Consider the following 20,674-nt stretch of genomic DNA (forward strand, 5'->3'; position numbering starts at 1 on the left):
GTTCATCTGCATGTAATTGCTGATGTCTTAAAACTAATATAGTGTAGGTCAACCAGATTCACCAGTGTTAGGCGTTGTAAATCATGCCAATCGTTGTTTATAAACTAAATTCACTTTGTAAATGGTTTTGTGTCTGAGTGTTTTATCATGTGTATTAGACAAAGAATGAGATATGGCAATTATTTCTCTCTCAGCCTCTGTTTTTCTCACCACTCTTTGTACTGAACAGGAAGACAAAGATGAGAGCATTATCTAGCTTAACCACATAGTGTTTCTAAAACAGTCAAATTGAGTGTAGCTAAACCTCAACAAAGAGCAGCATCTGGACTGCCAGGGACCTAATATTGATATCTACATGTGTATTCTGCCCAATGCAATTAGAAATGAAAACAAGTTTAAAAATAAGCTCAAAAATAAGACAACGTGTGTGTGTTGTAGGTGTTGCTATGGTGATGTTGATCAAAATGGCTCCTCTTCCTCTGATCTTCCTGTTTGCTGTTCACAGTGAGTCGCTGCAAAAGTTCAAAGAGATATTGTGTGCTGCATTTAAGCTGATGCCAGTTTCATCACTGTATGAATTCTGTGTTTCAGTGGTTTTTGGTGCTGATCGGGCTGTGAATTACAACCCCTTACACATCTGTGCACTAAAAGACTCGTCAGTGATAATGAGCTGCACTTATACATACCCTACTGGACATCAGATCAGGAAAGTGTTCTGGAACAAAAACCTTGTAAAACATGGAGAAGAGCTTGCAGATCTGTCTGAGGACCCTGAATACAGTCAGAGGCTTCAGTATCTGGGAGATAAACAGCAGAACTGCACCGTCAGACTGAGTCATGTGACAAAGAAAGATGAACACAAGTATTATTTCAGATTCATTACTAATGTAACAGAAGGAAGATGGACTAGTAAACCAGGAGTGCGTCTCTCTGTCACAGGTGACTCTCGTAAGGTTTCTATCTTCTTATTGTGGTCATTATGTAGAATAATAATCAGTGTATGAGAGCAGCACTAGATATAATGTGTGTGTTGTGTTCAGATCTTCAGCTGGAGTCTCCTGAGAGAGTGACAGAGGGAGTTTCTGTCCGTCTGACATGTAAAAGCAGCTGTAAACTGACTGACACACCAACATTCATCTGGTACAGAAACTCACAGACATGGACTGAAGGAACTATTGGAAACAAACTCATCCTCAATCCAGTCAGAAGAGAAGATTTAGGCAGATATAGATGTGCTGTAGATGGACACACACTCACATCACCTGAGGTCTTTCTCTATGTAACCTGTGAGTACAGATTCATTGATTTTTAGTGTTTAGTTCTGCCAGGAAGACACAAGAGAAATGTATAAATATAAATAAATTTAATTTGACAAGGTAACATGAACAAATAAATTTCTTTGACGGAGGCCCTGTCCGTAGCTTGAATCAGAAGCTCGTTAATTCAGCCAAGTCTGTCTGAGGACAAAGGCAGGGGCGGAGCCTACCCCCCGGACCCAACCTGGTGCTGGTGGGGAGGATGGTGGTTAAGTGTCGACGTCGGTATCTTCAAATGAAATGGATTGTGAATGACCAGCTTATATATTACTTATATATTACTCATTAGGTCTGATTGAAATGTAAGTTACATTAGGTCTTCCTGACAGAACTGTCGCTAAAGCTATATTTCTCTACTGGAGATTCTGTTTGATGATTTAAAGATTTGGTTTTGTTCATTTTAGATCCTCCAAAGAGCGTCTCAGTGTCCATCAGTGGATCTGCTGTAATAATGGAGGGAGATTCAGTGACTCTGAGCTGCAGCAGTGACTCAAACCCTCCTGCAGAATTCTACTGGTATAAAGGAATACAATATGTTGAATGTGGAAAAATCTACAAAATCTCAAAGATCAGCCCTGATGACAGTGGAGAATACAAGTGTAGAGCCAGAAATGAGCATGGGGAGAAATACTCTGATCCTGTGACTTTAGATGTCCAGTGTGAGTTTATGACCATTTCTACTGTTCATTGTTTAAAAAAACTAATAAGTAATATTATAATATTTATCTATAATAAATTGTAAATTTGGTCTTTTCAGACCCCCCCAGGAACATCTCTGTGTCTATAAGTGGATCTATAAGTAACATTAGGTCTTCCTAACAGAACTGTCGCTAAAGCTATATTTCTCTACTGGAGATTCTGTTTGATGATTTAAAGATTTGGTTTTGTTAATTTTAGATCCTCCAAAGAGCGTCTCCGTGTCTATAAGTGGATCTGCTGTAATAATGGAGGGAGATTCAATGAGTCTGATGTGCATCAGTGACTCAAACCCTCCTGCTCTGAACTTCAGCTGGTTTAAGGAGAATCAAAGCTCAGCTGTTGGATCTGGACAGAGTTTCAGTGCAGTACAGAGTGGACGCTTCTACTGTGAGGCTCACAATCCACATGGAGCTCAGAGATCAGACGCCGTCACTGTCACTGTTAAAGGTAAAGCAGCTCATGTACTTACTCCTCCTAAAGTGAACATTTTCTGATGTTTTACTCTTTCGTCTGCTGTAGGACCTCCACTGATATTATACACATCTATTGGAGTGGGTTGTGGAGCTGCAGTTGTTATTTTGATGTTGCTGATTTGGTGAGATGTGTTCAGCCTTTAACTGTAGTCTAGTTGTCATAAAAACTACCATAAATAATGATTTTGTTGTAAGATTTTTCTTTTTTAAATTAATACAAGAATAACAACATACTCTATACTTGTATGTAAAATATTGGCTGTTTTTAAAGGTTGAGCAGGATGAAGAAGAGACCTAGTACAGAGGAGTCTCAGGTGAGAAAATCTGTATTTAATTAATTATTGATCAGGAAAAGTTTCTCATAAATAATAATAATAATAATATATCTATGTAATTCTGTATTGTTCATAATCATTGGTTTATTTTGTGTACAATGTATTTTTCTTTATTGCTGAAGATGAATCAGTCCAGACCTCATCATGACACGAGCAATTATTACTGTGATAATTCGACTGACTCTGAGTATGCAAATATAAATGTAAGTTATTTTTTATAGTTTTAAACCACTGATGTGCACTAAAACAGTTCTTAGTTATTTCTGTTTCTTTCATACTAAAGATGAAGACTTTGAGACCTCATCATGACACATGTAGAGACTCTGATGTAGATTTCACTGACCCTGTGTATGGAAATATAATGGTAAGTTATATTTAGTTTTCTATCATTAGTGTAGATGCTGCCTAATTATTAGTTATTTTGCTCCTTTAAATACAATAATGAATCAATTCAGGCCTAAACATTACAGATGTAAAGCATATGATGCTGTGCACTGGCCCGTATATGAAAATGAAGTGACAAGATACCATTATAATAATGGCTCGCTTTACAGAAACACACGAAGTGCCATTTTTAAATACAGTTGACACACGCCACCATAAAAATACATATGATGAGCTCTGGTGGTCAAATAAAGTGTGTGGAAAATGCGAGTGGTTTCGCGTCCTCTATTTGAGCGCACTCGCCATGTGTATCTAAATTTGAAATGATGAACTTGAGCTCATGATAATGCGTGATTATAAGTGCTTCTCACATCCGTTTATGCATCTTTTATAAGGGGTTTAACTAGTTTTGCGGCAGCAGTGTGTGAATATCTCCAAATTATTAAATTATATTGTTTTATAATCAGACAGCAGTCTGCAGAAACGCTTTGATTGACATTCTCTCTTTGTACGTGTCATCAGAGGGGGAAAGCCCCGCCCACTAGTGCCCATCTCACCCTCATTAGCATAAACAGCAGCCCTGAGTGAGAAGCAGCCGTCTGTCCATTAGCCATTACGCCTGTTTCAAGCAGCACGCATATGCTTGCCTTTCACACCGACTGCGTCTGCAGCGCGTAACTCATCGGCAGCTGCTGCACAGATCAATCTATCTCTGTCTATTCTATCTAGTTACCTATCTCTCTCTATATAAATACACTCAATGCAACTTCCTCCTATGCTGTTTCCTTAACCTACAACTCTTTTATTTTTCTAATGATATAGATCATACAGAACTCTATCCTTCTCAAGCTCTATGAGGAGTGTCATTCATGTCTGGTGCACTCAGAAGACCTGATTGTCAGGATGTTGTAGGCCTAGTTTTCAATTCAATTCAATTCACCTTTATTTGTATAGCGCTTATACAATGTAGATTGTGTCAAAGCAGCTTCACATAAAAGGTCACAGTAAATAGGAACAGTGTAGTTAAGTTTGTAGTGTTTAAGTTCAGTTCAGTTTAGCTCAGTTCAGTGTGGTTTAATAATCACTACTGAGAGTCCAAACACTGAAGAGCAAATCCAACGATGCGCGGCTCTACAGATCCTGAACCATGCAAGCCAGTGGCGACAGCGGAGAGGGAAAAAAAACTTCACTAAAGGCGGAAGTGAAGAAAAAAAACCTTGAGAGAAACCAGGCTCAGTTGGGCACGACCATTTTAATTTCTCCGCTGGCCAAACGTCTTGTGCAGAGCTGCAGTCTCAGTGGCGGAGGCTGGAAGCTGGCCTCAGCGAAGACTCGTCTGTCTCTGGAGCGTCATAGGAAACAGTCTCATGTTCTCCACTCTTCCATGACCATCGCAGTAGTTGTTCAGGATTCGGCCAGGTCCAGGATATGGAAACCTTGGGATCATCTCGTCGTTGGTCTTGGATCGAATCAGTGACTCTGCATAGTCTGAGGGCCTCGGGAAGAGTATCCCCAGGTGGAAATGGAGAATAAAGAAAATAATTAGCGTAGCTGATGTTCACAGTGTATATCAGCAAGATGCATAACCTGTGTGGAAGCCCCCTAAGTGGTGCACTAAGTGTATGCTTTACTGAACAGATAGGTCTTTAATCTAGTTTTGAATTGGGAGAGTGTGTCTGAGCCTCGGACGTTATCAGGAAGGCTATTCCAGAGTTTAGGAGCTATAAATGAGAAGGCTCGACCTCCTTTACTCGACTTTGCTATTCGAGGTACTACCAGAAGTCCTGAGTTTTGAGATCTTAAAGAGCGAGTTGGATTGTAGCGAGACAGAAGATTGGTTAGATAAGCAGGAGCTAGATTATTTAGAGCTTTATATGTAAGAAGCAATATTTTAAATTCAATACGAAACTTAACAGGCAGCCAGTGTAAGGAGGATAAAATTGGGGTGATGTGATCAAATTTTCTAGACCTGGTTAGAACTCTGGCAGCTGCATTTTGTACTAATTGAAGTTTGTTAATAGAGGATGCTGGGCAGCCAGCAAACAGAGCATTACAGTAGTCCAGCCTAGAAGTCATAAAAGCATGGACTAGCTTTTCTGCATCTGAGATGGATAGCATACTTCGTAACTTAGCTATATTTCTCAGATGAAAGAAAGCAGTTTTTGTGACATGGAAATATGATTTTTAAAAGTTAAATTGCTGTCTAATATGACACCCAGATCTTTTATAGTAGAACTAACGCTAACTTTGTATCCCTCTAATTGTAGATCGAGTTGTGAGATCTGCTGTGTACAGGATTTAGGCCCAATAAGTAATAATTCTGTTTTGTCTGAGTTTAAGAGAAGATAATTGTTGGTCATCCAGTCTTTAACATCTTTAATACACTCAGTTAGCTTGGACAGATTAGACGTCTCGTCAGGTTTAGTTGAAATATATAATTGAGTATCATCTGCATAGCAGTGAAAGCTGATCCCATGTCTTCTAATAATGTCTCCCAGGGGTAGCATGTATATTGTAAACAGTAAGGGCCTAAAACTGATCCTTGAGGCACCCCGTATTTTACTGGGCTGATTTGTGAAGGCTGTCCATTTATATTTACAAACTGGTAACGGTCAGATAAGTATGACTTAAACCATTGTAGGGCATGTCCTTGGACACCTGTAGACTTTAAGCGATTAATAAGGATACCATGGTCAATGGTGTCAAATGCCGCACTAAGATCGAGTAGAACTAATAGCGAGATGCACCCTTGGTCAGCAGCTAAGAGTAAATCGTTGGTTATTTTCACTAATGCAGTTTCTGTACTGTGATGAGCTCTGAAACCTGACTGAAACACTTCAAAAACATTGTTGGTCTGCAGAAAGGAGCATAATTGAGCAGAAACAACTTTTTCTAGTATTTTAGATATAAATGGAAGGTTTGAAATAGGCCTATAATTAGCTAAGTTGCTGGGTTCCAGTTGTGGTTTCTTAATAATAGGTTTAATAACAGCTAACTTGTAGGGATTTGGAACATGGCCTAAAGATAAAGAAGAGTTGATAATGTTAAGAAGAGGTTCTCCTATAACAGGTAGCAATTCTTTCAGTAACTTTGTTGGAATTGGGTCCAATATACACGTAGCTGATTTAGAGCTATTTATAATTTTGTCTAGCTCTTCCTGTTGTATGATTTTAAAGCACTGTAGGTTATTTAGATTCAGAGGCGTGTTTACTGGATCTGAAGTATAAGGCGGTGCAGAAAGTTTTAATATCTCCTATTTTCTGTCTAAAGCCTTCTATTTTATCACTGAAAAAATTCATGAAGTCATCACTACTAATTTGCGGTGGAACGTTTTGTTCCAAAGATGACCGATTATTTGTTAATTTAGCGATGGTGTTAAATAAGAATCTAGGATTGTTTTGATTATTTTCTATCAGTTTGCGGAGGTGCTCAGCCCTGGCAGATTTTAAAGCCCTCCTATAGCTGGACATACTGTCTTTGTATGCAATTCTAAAGACTTCTAAATTAGTTTTTTTCCATTTACGTTCCAGGGCACGGGTTGCTGTTTTGAGAGCGCGGGTATGACTATTATACCACGGTGTAGTTTTATTCTCTCTAGTCTTTTTAGTTTGATGGGTGCCACAGTATTTAAAGTGCTAGTAAAGATGGCATCCATACTGCTGGTTACTACATCAAGGTCATTTGCGTTTGCGGGTGCATTTCGAAGTAGAGAAAGATCAGGTAAGTTATTTATAAATTCATCTTTAGTGGATGGAACAATAGTTCTACTAGGACGATATATCGGAGCGGATCTGCTAATTTCAGGTAAACACAGCTTATATAGTAAGAGGTAGTGGTCTGTAATATCATCACTTTGTGGTATAATGTCTACATCAGTGACCTCAATTCCATAAGACAGAATTAGATCTAGTGTATGCTTTAGGCGATGAGTTGGACCAATAACATTTTGCTTTATTCCTAGTGAGACCAGCAAGTCCGTAAACGCGAGCCCTAACGTGTCGTTAGCGTCATCTATGTGGATGTTAAAGTCTCCTACAATTAGTATTTTATCAGTTTTAACTAGTAAGTCAGAGATAAAATCAGAAAACTCTTTTAGAAAATTGACATAGGGTCCTGGAGGTCTATATATGGTGATTAGAGCGAGAGATAACATAGGTTTTTGCATAGTGTTTGGAAGGACAACATTAAGCGCTAGTACTTCAAAGGAGCTAAACATAAGTCCGTTTCTCTGATTAACATTAAGAATATCACTAAAGATTGACGCAACTCCACCACCACGACCAGTTTGACGAGCCTCATGTTTATATAAGAATCCTGGAGGAGTTGCCTCATTTAAACTAATATAGTCATTTTGTTTCAGCCAGGTTTCAGTGAGACAGAGTGCATTAAGATTGTTATCTGTTATTATTTCATTTATGATAAGTGCTTTAGGTGCTAGTGACCTGATGTTTAGGAGACCAAGCTTCATGAAATTTGTATTTTCACTTTTTCGTGTTTTTTCTGGTTTAATTCTTAATAGATTATTTTTGGAGCACACAGTACGTTTGTTTCTTGATCTAATAATACGAGGAACAGACACAGTCTCTATGTGGTTAGTTAGGTATGCATTACTGTTATTTTTGTGGGACGAATAGGAGTCTGTGTGGCTAAATTGTGAGTTTTGTGAATTTTTACTTACTAGTCAGATAGAGCGAAGTTCTAATAATATTTATGCAATATAGTTATAATGATATTTATACATGACAGACTAGTGTGCAACTTACTAAGCAGAACTAATACTAAAGTTGTTTTACATTTGGTTTTGTAGTCCGGGCCTAAATAAATGTTTGTTGCTGTTTTTAATAGTTTAAGTTCATTTGATTGACTATATATATACGTCAGTGGATATTATTGATGCATTTTTTGGGTAAAATAGCTACTTTTTACTCTTTGGTTACTTTTTGGTCATTATCAATGCACTGTCACTTTAATTGAGCGTGAGCAGCATGTCAAAAATAGACCCAGCGCCGAAACTATCGCCGCACTATGCTTCAGAGGCGCTCAAGCCTTGCGCTGACGCACTGCTTCTGCTTGGTGCGGAATGAAAGCTCTAATCTGTTAACATGCTCTGCTCTGCTCACGCTTGCGGTGGGAAACAGGCTGTAGAGTGTTTAAGCTGCTGAAGATAATGTCAGCATAGACTAAGAGGATTATAGATGTGGAGTTTTAGATGAAGCACAAATGAACAGCGACAGACTGACAGAAGCAAGCACACACTGACACCAACATTTGACCTGTTCCACACAGATAACTTTAGTCCTGTTTTGAATGTGACGCTGTTGACTGACCCTGCATATGAAAATAATACCATTATAATTATTGTACTTTGGACGCCAGTGTATTTAACATTATCATCTATTGTGTGGACGCTAATATGGTTATTATTATAGAAATTGTCAATTGTGGTTTTGCTTGGCTATTTTAGACAAGTGTGGTCACTTAATAATACATTAGTTTGAACATTAGGTAATATAGTTGTTGTTGACACTGATATACTTCTCTTTATGTTTATTCTCCATTATGACAGTATGGGTGCTAATGCAGCTGCTGGTGTACTTTTCTGTACTATTGTAATCTACACTCTCTGGCCACTTTATTAGGTACACCTTATTAGTAACAGGTTGGACCCACTTTTACCGTTAGACCTGCCTTAATCCTTCGTGGCATAGATTCAACAAGGTGCTGGAAATATTCCTCAGAGATTTTGCTTCATATTAACATGATAGCATCATGCCGTTGCTGCAGATTTGTTGGCTGCACATCCATGATGCCAGTCTCCCGTTCCACCACATCCCAAAGGTGCTCTATTGGATTGAGATCTGGTGACTGTGGAGGGCATTTGAGTACAGTGAACTCATTGTCATGTTCAAGAAACCAGTCTGAGATGATTGGCGCTCTATCACATGGTGCGTTCTCCTGCTGGAAGTAGCCATCAGAAGATGGAGACACTGTGCTCATAAAGGGATGGACATGGTCAGCAACAATACTCAGGTAGGCTGTGGCGATGACACCATGCTCAATTGGTACTAAAGGACTCAAAGTGTGCCAAGAAAATATCCCCCACACCATTACACCACCACCACCAGCCTGAACCGCTGATACAAGGCAGGATGGATTCATGATTTCATGTTGTTGACGACAAGTTCTGACCGTAAATCCGAATGTGGCAGCAGGAATGGAGACTCATCAGACCAGGCAACGTTTCTCCAATCTTCTATTGTCCAGTTTTGGTGAGCCTGTGTGAATTGTAGCCTCAGTTTCCTGTTCTTAGCTGACAGGAGCGGCACCCGGTGTGGTCTTCTGCTGCTGTAGCCCATCTGCCTCAAGGTTAGACGTGTTGTGTGTTTAGAGATGCTCTTCTGCAGACCTCGGTTGTAACGAGTGCTCATTTGAGTTGCTGTTGCCTTTCTATCAGCTGGAACCAGTCTGGCCATTCTCCTCGGACCTCTGGCATCAACAAGGCATTTGCGCCCACAGAACTGCCGCTCACTGGATATTTCCTCTTTGTCAGACCATTCTCTGTAAACCCTAGAGATGGTTGTGCGTGAAAATCCCAGTAGATCAGCAGTTTCTGAAATACTCAGACCAGACGGTCTGGCACCAACAACCATGCCACATTCAAAGTCACTTATATCCCCTTTCTTCCCCATTCTGATGCTCGCTTTGAACTGCAGCAGACCGCCTTGACCATGTCTACATGCCTAAATGCATTGAGTTGCTGCCATGTGATTGGCTGATTAGAAATTTGCGTTAATGAGCAGTTGATATAAAGTGTCCAGTGAGTGTATACTGTAGTTGTTGCTTAGATTGGTCAGTGGTTGAATGAAGTCTGGAAAAACTGCAGTGTGTTCATGTGATGCTGGTTTTGGAAATGATTCCTTGATTAATAGAACACTCCCTTTTTTGGAAATAGGCACATTTTACACCTCTCCTTGAGTTTACCAGTGGAGTTTTCCCATTTTTTTTTTTATCAATTCAGATGATCTCTGAGTCTGGCGGGAGCACTTTAGCTTAGCTTAGCATAGATTGCTTGGATTAGCATCTCTGTCAAAAATGACCAGAGTCTCAGTGATGTTCATATTTAATTAAAGCTTAGCTTTGTGAATGATCTCTGAATGTGAATGCTCTTTTTCTTATATAGAGTTTGAGTTTGATTATTATGAATAAGTTATGTTGTAATGATATTGATGATGGGGTTTTATTTTGTCAGAGTGTTTAATGCTGTTATGCTGTCCTTTTCTTTCTCTCTCTCTGCAGATCTCTGAATATTCTCCTTATTAGCACGAGTGTTGTTCACTGTTGAATGAAGCAGCAGATGTAAAACAGCAGAGAGTCAGGCTTTTCCTCCAGACAACATGTGGTTTACCTGTTTAATTCTGTCGTGTCTTTGTAAATACATTAACATTAGTGTGTGAAACAGCTAACCAAATGCGGTGTGTCATATCTATCTGGTTTTCCGCCTTTTATTTTTCCTTCTGTTTTTATTAGTCAGGAAGAGATGTGAGATAATTGTGTTTAATTTCATATTTCTTTTGTTTTTTAAATTCCTTCTGATATATTTTGTTTTATTTAGTCATTTTAGCCTCTCCATCTCATGATGATTTGGTTCATTTGAAAATCTGTAATTATTTGCTGTATAATTTCTGGTTTTGATGTCTTTAATAAAACAATTAAAACCTATTTCTTGTATTTGGTTTATAGGGCTGATTAACATTATATCCACCCCAAAATCTCGATATCTCTAAAGTTTGTTTGCTTGTTATAATCTGCAAAGCTGTAACTGTTGCTTTTGTTTACCATCGTCTGTATTTCAGTACTAATCATTGATAAACAGCAGTATGTTCAGAGATTGGTAGGACATATATGCTACGTACAAAACTGATTCTCTACACTACTTTATGCTAATTAATTGTGTATTAAAACATTGTGAACCTGCCCTAGAGAAGATATTATACTTATCTGGTCTATTTGCGCCACCTGCTGGTCACCTTGTTTAAGCAGTATAATTGTCTTCCTTTCTAAAATGAAAGTGATTCAAACCCAAAATAGACATAAAATAATTCACGTGACTAATGAATTATAGTGATCTAAATCCATACTATTAGACCTGTTAAGCGAAATCGTGTGTCATTAATTTGTTGATTAATATTATGTCTCTCAAAATCGTTCGTCACGTTTTCATTTCCCTCTCAGCGCGACGCGGTCACGTGACTCCCGTTGCGCTTGGCGTCATTGACAAAAGGCGCCATTTTAAATTGAACGTCAACATTGGTGCTGTTTTGTTTATATTTCTAAGATCGCAAATGGTTTTCCCTGGCTCCAGAGGTCGTGAATGAACCTGTATTTCAAGTTCAGGAGTTCAACCGTTGGTAAGGACATTAAAGGGTTTGGTTCACTACACAGTGGGACACTAATAGTGTTATAATGTCCTGGTTGTACAACACTGGTGTTTAGGAACAATAACAGCACTGATATTTTACACATTTTTAAATATTGTTTCTTAAAGTAGGATATTTTGTTTCATGTACCTGCAAAATTTCAGCCTTTAATTAGGATACTTGCTAAACATATAACTTATAAGTGTTTTAAGAGTCAAATGTAGACCTATAAGCATCTGGATGTGTTTATGCTTCAATATCCACAAATTACGTTTGTTTATCTCTTGTGTTTTATGTTTGGCTTGTTGGTTCGTGTGACTAATGTTTTGAGCTTTAGAAATTCTGTAAAAGAATCATAATGAGCATCGATGCTCCATGATTTTATTCTGGGAATATTCAGAAGTCTTAACATTTGCACTGGCTTTTTTAACATTGTCATGCTTTAAAAATATAAAATTAAAAAAAGCCAAATTTTGCGATCTATAATCCATAATCATAACTCCTGTATAGTAGTCCCACAACATTCTGACACACGAATACCCTGTCAGAAAAGTCTAGTGGTGGAGAATGAGCTGTTTACAGTGTCTGATATAATGTTCATGTTGTTTTGTGTGTTTACATTGATGATGATTATGGCCACTGTGTAAATGCGCAATATAGTTATAGTCTTATTGCCACATTAGATGGTTATGATAACATAGTATATACCTTCAGTGATTTCCTAAATAATTTCCAAACTGGATTATTGCAACTCTCCGGGCTTCCAGCTAATTCTATCAAACCTCTTCAGCTGCTTCAGAACGCAGCAGCACGAGTGGTCTTTGATGAACCCAAAAGAGCACATGTCACTCCGCTACTCACCCGTTTGCACTGGCTGCCAGTTGCTGCTCGCATCAAATTCAAAGCTCTGATGTTTGCTTACAAAGCGACCTCTGGCTTTGCTCCTTCGTATCTGCTCTCACTTCTGCAGATATATGTGCCCTCCAGAAACTTGCGTTCTGTGAATGAACGTCGCCTCGTTGTTCCATCCCAAAGAGGGAAGAAATCACTTTCCCGAACTCTCACATTCAATCTGCCCAGTTGGTGGAATGAACTCCCTAACTACATCAGAACAGCAGAGTCACTTGCTGTCTTCAAGAAACCACTAAAACTCAACTGTTTAGTCTCCACTTTCCTTCCTAATCTGCAACTGCCTCTCTGGCTATACCACTAACTGTACTCTCTCTCAAAACAAAAAAAAAAAAATTCTAATGTTTTGCTTCTTAGACTTTACGCACCTGAAACTTGTCTATAGCACTGCTGCTCTTATAGTTGTGTAAATTGCTTCCTTGTCCTCATTTGTAAGTCACTTTGGATAAAAGCATCTGCTAAATGACTAAATGTGAAGGTAAATACCAAAAAATAACACACCTGGAATATCTACAGCAGTCGCGATCGTCTGATCTCATATGAAGCAAGAGATCGTGATGGCATATGATGACGTGTGCAGGTGCTGTAGTGCTGTTCCAATTCTTAGGGGTACATTTTGAAGCCCTTTCCCTTCACACTTGGTTGTAAGGGCCAATGGGTAGGGGTACAAAAATAAAATTGGGATTGGGCCTAACTGTTTCTGAATAGTTGTGCTCACACACATACAATATTTATAATGGTTGAAACCATAATAATAATAATAAAATAACTTGATACCCAAATATACTCTTAAATCATTTTATTAAAGGTTTACAAAACCAGAAATTATAAAGCAAATAAAAAATCCTAAAAAGAAGCAAGTCAGGAGAGGGTGAGGCCAAAATATCAAACAAAATCAGATTTACCAAAAAATTATTTAAATAACATAAATTTCCCCAAAAATGAAACATGAAAATAAATCAAATGAACTCACTTCTCAACCTGACCAAATCAGAAAGGGGTAAAACCCAAATAATCTGACACGGCTTATGCAGTTAGCTGTTTTAGCTCTACACAAACACTAATATATTTGTGTTTGTAAAAATTATGTAAAAATTAACATATTTGCAAAGACACAACAGACTCAAAGCTTAAAACTCTTAAACCACACGTTGTCTGGGCAAGCAAAAGCGGGACTGCTTCTCGGCTGTTTTTTTATATCTGTTGCTTCATTCAACAGCGAACAGCACTCCTGCTAATGAGGAGATGTTTCAGAGATCTGCAGAGAGAGAGAAAGTATAGTGTAACACCATTAAGTATTATATGTGACAACATAACAACCCATCATTAAAATTATAACAAAAGGATCTTATAAATAACCACAAATTCACTCTGTATCAGAAATGAAGAACATTCTCCTGTTTATGCACATATTTTTGATAGATTAGCAATAACGTTGTCTGAGCCTCTTTTGTAATGCATGTCAAGGATAATACAAGTCAACATTAATGGACAAAGCAGTGTTTCCAGCACATTATAAAAGAACTGAAATGTTGTTTTGCTGATTGTAAAAGGCCTCAGCTGTCAGTTCGTCATTACAGAGCTTCAGTATTAATATTTATTATATTATTATGACCTCCAGAACTGTCTTGAGCATCTGTCTGCACACGTCTCCAAAAGCCAACGCGTTCATTGCATTTCGTCTTCGTCTTCTAAGGTGGAACTTATTTATTAGAGAAGAAAAAACACTACAGTGGCGTATCCTAATACACCCAACTACATTTCTCTGCGTGATATTTAGTGCCAGTTTATCAGGAAGTGATGATTTGGTTCTCTTTGTCTATTGAATGGAAATGCTACTTTATTCACAAATGTTTCATGCAATATTCCAGGTTTGCAGATATCTAATTCACATCTTTGGATGGAAACATAGCTGTAAATGCCAAATGCTAATCTCAGCTTTGACAGGCTTCACCATTGCCTAGGTCAGCGGTTCCAACAGGGGGGTCCTGGCCCACAAAGGGACTCAGCAAGCTCTGTGGGGGGTCTTCTCATATTTAAAAAAAAAATTTATCCCCTAGCTCAGTGTTTCCCAACCCTGTTCCTGAAGGCACACCAACAGTACACATTTTCAACCTCTCCCTAATCAAACACACCTGAATCACCTAATTAGAACATAAGAAGAGACTTCAACACCTGAAGTTAATTAGTCAGGTAAGGGAGAAATCCAAAATATGTACTGTTGGTGTGCCTCCAGGAAAAGGGTTGGGAAACACTGCCCTAGCTGACCAAAAAATAGGCAAATTTGTTATCCGTACTCAACAGAAAAAGACGGAGTCTCACTGATTCGCCTTCAGCAGCTAATAGTAATGACCCAAGCATACTGGACCCAGGTGAGGAAGCTCCAAACATTTCAGGTCACAGCGCTAGCAATACTGGAAACACCAAGATAGTTACCTGAACTATGGTTTTATTTCATTTTCTCGAAGCAAAGAGTCCCTGACCCAGCCACAGAGCATTATCTGCACCCAAGTTCTTGCTAACGGATGCATGAAGCCGTCCAAATTAATAAAACGGATGCATGAGGTCATCCAAATTGATAAAACGGATGCATGAGGTCATCCAAATTAATAAAACGGATGCATGAGGTCATCCAAATTAATAAAACGGATGCATAAGGTCATCCAAATTAATAAAACAGATGCATGAGGTCATCCAAATTAATAAAACGGATGCATGAGGTCATCCAAATTAATAAAACGGATGCATGAGGTCATCCAAATTAATAAAACGGATGCATGAGGTCATTCAAATTAATAAAACAGATGCATGAGGTCATCCAAATTAATAAAACGGATGCATGAGGTCATCCAAATTAATAAAACGGATGCATGAGGTCATCCAAATTAATAAAACGGATGCATGAGGTCATCCAAATGAATAAAACGGATGCATGAGGTCATCCAAATGAATAAAACGGATGCATGAGGTCATCCAAATTAATAAAACGGATGCATGAGGTCATCCAAATTGATAAAACGGATGCATGAGGTCATCCAAATTGATAAAACGGATGCATGAGGTCATCCAAATTGATAAAACGGATGCATGAGGTCATCCAAATTGATAAAACGGATGCATGAGGCCGAAAAGAAAATATAGTAAAAACAAACACGAAATAGTGCACACTAGTGTATGATGATGATGATAATAAATAATAAATACCTTACCTTTACATTGTTATACACAGCGTCAGCAAACTCTTTGCTTCTGTCATGATGAGGTTTGGACTGATTGATCTTTGCCATTTATGGAAAATACATCATAAACAAAATAAACAGAAACAGAATTAAAAATTACTAAACAGAAACATTCACTTTCTGAGAGATCTTGATTTAAATAATGATCACCAGATATGTTTGTTTTCCTCACCTGAGGCTCCTCTGTATCGTTCCTCTTCCGCATCCTGCTTTTACTTAAAAACAATTAATGTTACCTAACTGTATAGAGTGTTCTCCTGAAAATATTGAACTTTTTCTCATGCTGTTTTAATTATAAAATGGGGAAAACAACAAAGATATTTTATGATAATGTTACCAGGACAAGACTGTAGTCAAATGCTGAACACATCTTACCAAATCAGCAACATCATAATGACAACTGCAGCTCCACAACCCACTCCAATAGATGTGTATAATATCAGCGGACGTCCTACAGCAGACGAAAGAGTAAAACATTAGAAAATGTTCACTTTAGGAGGAGTAAGTAAATGAGCTGCTTTACCTTTAACAGTGACAGAGATGGCATCTGATCTCTGAGCTCCATGTGGATTGTGAGCCTCACAGTAGAAGCGTCCACTCTGTACTGCACTGAAACTCTGTCCAGATCCAACAGCTGAGCTTTGATTCTCCTCAAACCAGTAGATTTCTGCAGGAGGGTTTGAGTCACTGCTGCAGCTCAGAGTCACTGAATCTCCCTCCATTATTACAGCTGATCCATTTATAGACACTGAGACGCTCTTGGGTGAATCTGAAATAGACATAATTATAAGTTTTTTCATAGACACTTACAGGAGTCATTAAAAAAAACTAACAAATCTGCACTCACAGGTGACATTGAGATAGACCTCAGGTGATGTGAGTGTGTGTCCATCTACAGCACATCTATATCTGCCTGCATCTTCTCTTCTGACTAGATCGAGGATGAGTTTGTTTTCAGTAGTTCCTGCATTCAATCTCTCTGAGTTTCTGTACCAGATGAATGTTGGTGTGTCAGTCAGTTTACAGCTGCTTTTACATGTCAGACGGACTGAATCTCCCTCTGTCACTCTCTCAGGAGACTCCAGCTGAAGATCTGAACACAACACACACATTATATGTAGTGCTGCTCTCATACACTGATTATTATTCTACATGATGACCACAAGAAGAGAGAAACCTCAGGAGAGTCACCTGTGACAGAGAGAAACACCCCTGGAGTGCCAGTCCATCTTCCTTTAGTTACATTAGTAATGAATCTGAAATAATAGTCATGTTCATCTTTCTTTGTCACATGACTCAGTCTGACGGTGCAGTTCTGCTGTTTATCTCCCAGATACTGAAGCCTCTGACTGTATTCAGGGTCCTCAGACAGATTTTGATGCTTTGTTAACACTTTAGTCCAGTACACTGTCATAATCTCATGTCCAGTGGGGTATGTATAAGTGCAGCTCATTATCACTGATGAGTCTTTTAGTGCACAGATGTGTGAAGGACTGTATTTTACACCCCAATCAGCACCAGAAACTACTGAGACAGAAATAATCAAGAATGTTCAGGTGAAGATAAAGTATTTAAAACCTCTCGATAGTTTCAGAAGTGTTGCAGTGACTCACTGTGAATCATGAGCAGGAAGATCAGAAAAAGGGGAGGAGCCATTTTTAACGACATCAACATAGCAACACCTACAACACAAATACGATGTCTTATTGCAGCGTTTATGAACCTTTTATTTTGTCGTTTAAATTAGTTTTATTGTGAAAGCAAGCAAGTAAAGGTATATTTTACTAATATACTTTAGGATAAAGAAGAGCTTAAAGAAACACTGTGGTTAAGTTCTTCCTGGTTGAACTTCCTTTTTCTGGCTAGGGCAAATCAAGCCTCTTCTACAGTGTTAATGTCACCTTATATAGATAGTAATAAACATCCACGCAGCCATGTTGTATGTGCTAGTAGGCAGGCACAGCCATTAGAACCTAATTCTCAAGGCTTCCGGGCTCGTTTACTGATTTTTAGCTGTAAAAACAGTTCATTTTGCTGCTTCATGTTGCAAATTTGCAATTTTTATTATATTATTTTTATCCTTAGGTATGGTCTTAAACACTGTAGAGCAAGTACTTTGACCGTTTACTACCATTCGTTATATATAGTAATTTTTCCCATAGTCAAATATTGTCAAAATTATTAAATACGCTTGTTTTTTTGCATTTTGTGTTCATTTTGAATATTTACTTAACACATTTACAAAATTAAAAAGGTAGAGTTTATTACAAACATGTTAACATGTCATGTGACCCCTAAGAAATGGCAGAACGATACTGGAACATCATCTAGGAAACAGAATTGAATCAATCTACTGAACGATTAGTAAACAATGCTCTTACCTTATTCACCAACACTGCAAGTGAGCAAAATGAAGGCAGCTCTGAGTTTTCTCACTCTGAACACGTCTGTGGTCAACACCTTTTAACACATGGTCTATTTGTCATAGAGTACCTCACGCACCAGTGTTGTTTTGCCAACATCAGAGAACATATCTGACTAAAGTTATTAAAATGTCCCATAGAGAGAATCATGTAATGATATTTATTATTCAGGAGTATTTGATTCATCAATAACAATTTCATAATAAAATAATTTCTCTAAAAATATTTTCAATAATATTTTAAAGGATGCGGATGAATATTATAGATGCTTCCTGTTGTGTTTTATCACGTGATCTCTCTTTTTTTTAATAAGAGCAGCTTTGTGTCACTCTTGTATTTCATTCAAATGTCTCTAACAGCAGATGTGGTCATAGACTTTTGCGTTCAAATATTTACATTTAGTAGCATCTCGTGACTTGTGATCATGTGATCCTTTTTAGAGATGTCTACTTGCATGACGTGTTTCCTGTGTTTGGCTCAAGTGTTCATGTGGGTGTGAGGAGTGCTAATGTCTAGGGCCAGGCAGAATCTGTGAATATTTTTTTGCTATTTCTGCGCAGGATTTTTGTAAATAATCTCCAGATTTATGCAGAATGATTTTGGAAGTATCTGAACTCTGGGTCCTGGGTCTTCCCAGAGGCCTCCTCCCAGTGGGACATGCCTGGAACACCTCCTCCAGGAGGTATCCAAAACAGATGCCTGAGCCACCTCAGCTGACTTCTCTCGATGTGGAGGAGCAGCGGCTCTACTCCGAGCTCCTCCTGGGTGACAGAGCTCCTTAGCCTGTCTATAAGGGTGAGCACAACAACATCAAGAACCGTGACGTCGCCCGGTATGGCTGGCGCAGCCGGGGCCCCACCTTGGAGCCAGGCCTTGGGTGAGGCCTCGTATGCAAGCTCCTGGTGGCCAGGTTTTATCCCATGGAACCTGGCTGGGCTCAGCCCGAAGGAGCAACGTGGGACCATCCTCCTGCTGGCCCACCAAGGTTAGGTACACGACAACCCAATCATCAAGCACAGTATCAGAACTAAAAACTTAATATATAAAATAAAAAAATGTACTTTTATGTAATGGAGACCAGCTAGTGAAGTGCTGTGCAAGTAAACCTCACTCCTCTGACCTCTAAAAGTGCTCTAGCGACAAACACTAGAGGCCATGGTCTTTAGCCTCCTTGTTAGAGCAACTGACTCCCATGCGGAAGGTTGCCAGTTCGATCCCAGCTTGGAGCAGGTTGGGTGGTGTAGGACCGGCGGGGTTACATTTACAATGCAAATCCAAATAGATCCACTAGATTTGTAAACAAAGCAAGTGTCTTATATAATATATACTAAAAGATATTATAATATATAAAAAAATATTACTTTACAAAGTGTATTGTAAATTCTTATTATTATTATGTTCATAAATCATATGAACATTTTCATAGTCAATTCTGATACTGAAATAAATTGTAATAAATATAAATTAAAGCACTTTTACAAAAGTAAATATATACACTTAATGATAGGTGGAAATCTGTTGATTTCTGCGCACACAGATTCTGTGTGGGCCTACTAAAGTCTTCATAAGTTTTGATTAGCCAACAGGACATGCTTAAATGTACTGTTTTTTGCATTGCATCATTTACACATTCTATATATTTAATATTTTGCTCTTTAAAATGAGCATTCACTTATCTATAGTAGACCCTACGAGTTTAATTGACAATACACACTCAAATCAAGTTTTTTATTGAGATCTTGTGGTTTTTGGTAGAATGTAAGTTCTTGATTTTGCTTTTGTCAGATATGGATAGCATTGAGGTAAAATTACAGAGAATACATCCTATAAGTACTGGAAGATTGCAAGTGTGGGTATTGTAAAAATACATAAATAAAAAGCAAAATCTGCCTTCATATCATATGTTGGAGCAACAGATGACGAGAGCTCTCTTTCTAACGTGGGTCACGTGATCACACCGTCAACTCTAGCTTGACAACAATGAGCTCAGCCAGATTTGTTTTCTCACCTCCTGCACGGCCACTGGAAGCTTAAATCATACCTATATTTACATTTTCAACAGTAGATAAATGACAGAACAGAGAATGTATGAACAGAGAAGCATTGTTTCCTCTAGGATTTTTTCCAGCTGTGGCGACAGGCCATTTTTACACCGATCTACCAACTACCTGAGGCGTTATTTCAATGACAAATGTCGTGAGCGCAGTATTAGGCAAGGCAAGGCAAGGCAAGGCAAGTTTATTTCTATAGCACATTTCATACACAGTGGCAATTCAAAGTGATTTACATAAACAGGAATAAAAGAAACAAGTATAAGAGAAATAAAAACAAATAATAAAAATGGTAAAAAAAAAAAAGCATAAAAACAGATAAAATGTGTTATAAAAGAATGAAAAAAAGAGAAAAACACAATAGTGTGATCTGTCAGACGTAGCACAGTGCTCATTCAGTAAAGGCACAGCTAAACAGATGTGTGTTC

At 38.3% G+C, this 20,674-nt stretch overlaps 1 protein-coding gene across 1 annotated transcript in view; it reads left to right on the plus strand.

Moving 5' to 3' along the window:
• The first annotated feature begins 446 nt into the window (after window positions 1–446).
• The window catches only part of LOC130217287 (B-cell receptor CD22-like), a 28,376-nt gene continuing 8,148 nt past the window's right edge, over window positions 447–20,674 (plus strand). Inside the window, exons 1-5 of the mRNA XM_056449734.1 lie at window positions 447–504; window positions 592–939; window positions 1,041–1,286; window positions 1,721–1,975; window positions 2,214–2,462. Of these exons, the coding sequence (XP_056305709.1) occupies window positions 447–504; window positions 592–939; window positions 1,041–1,286; window positions 1,721–1,975; window positions 2,214–2,462 (1,156 nt within the window). The remainder of the gene's footprint in view (window positions 505–591; window positions 940–1,040; window positions 1,287–1,720; window positions 1,976–2,213; window positions 2,463–20,674) is intronic.

The sequence above is a fragment of the Danio aesculapii genome, chromosome 1 (assembly GCF_903798145.1).
Source record: "Danio aesculapii chromosome 1, fDanAes4.1, whole genome shotgun sequence".
Classification (NCBI taxonomy): domain Eukaryota; kingdom Metazoa; phylum Chordata; class Actinopteri; order Cypriniformes; family Danionidae; genus Danio; species Danio aesculapii.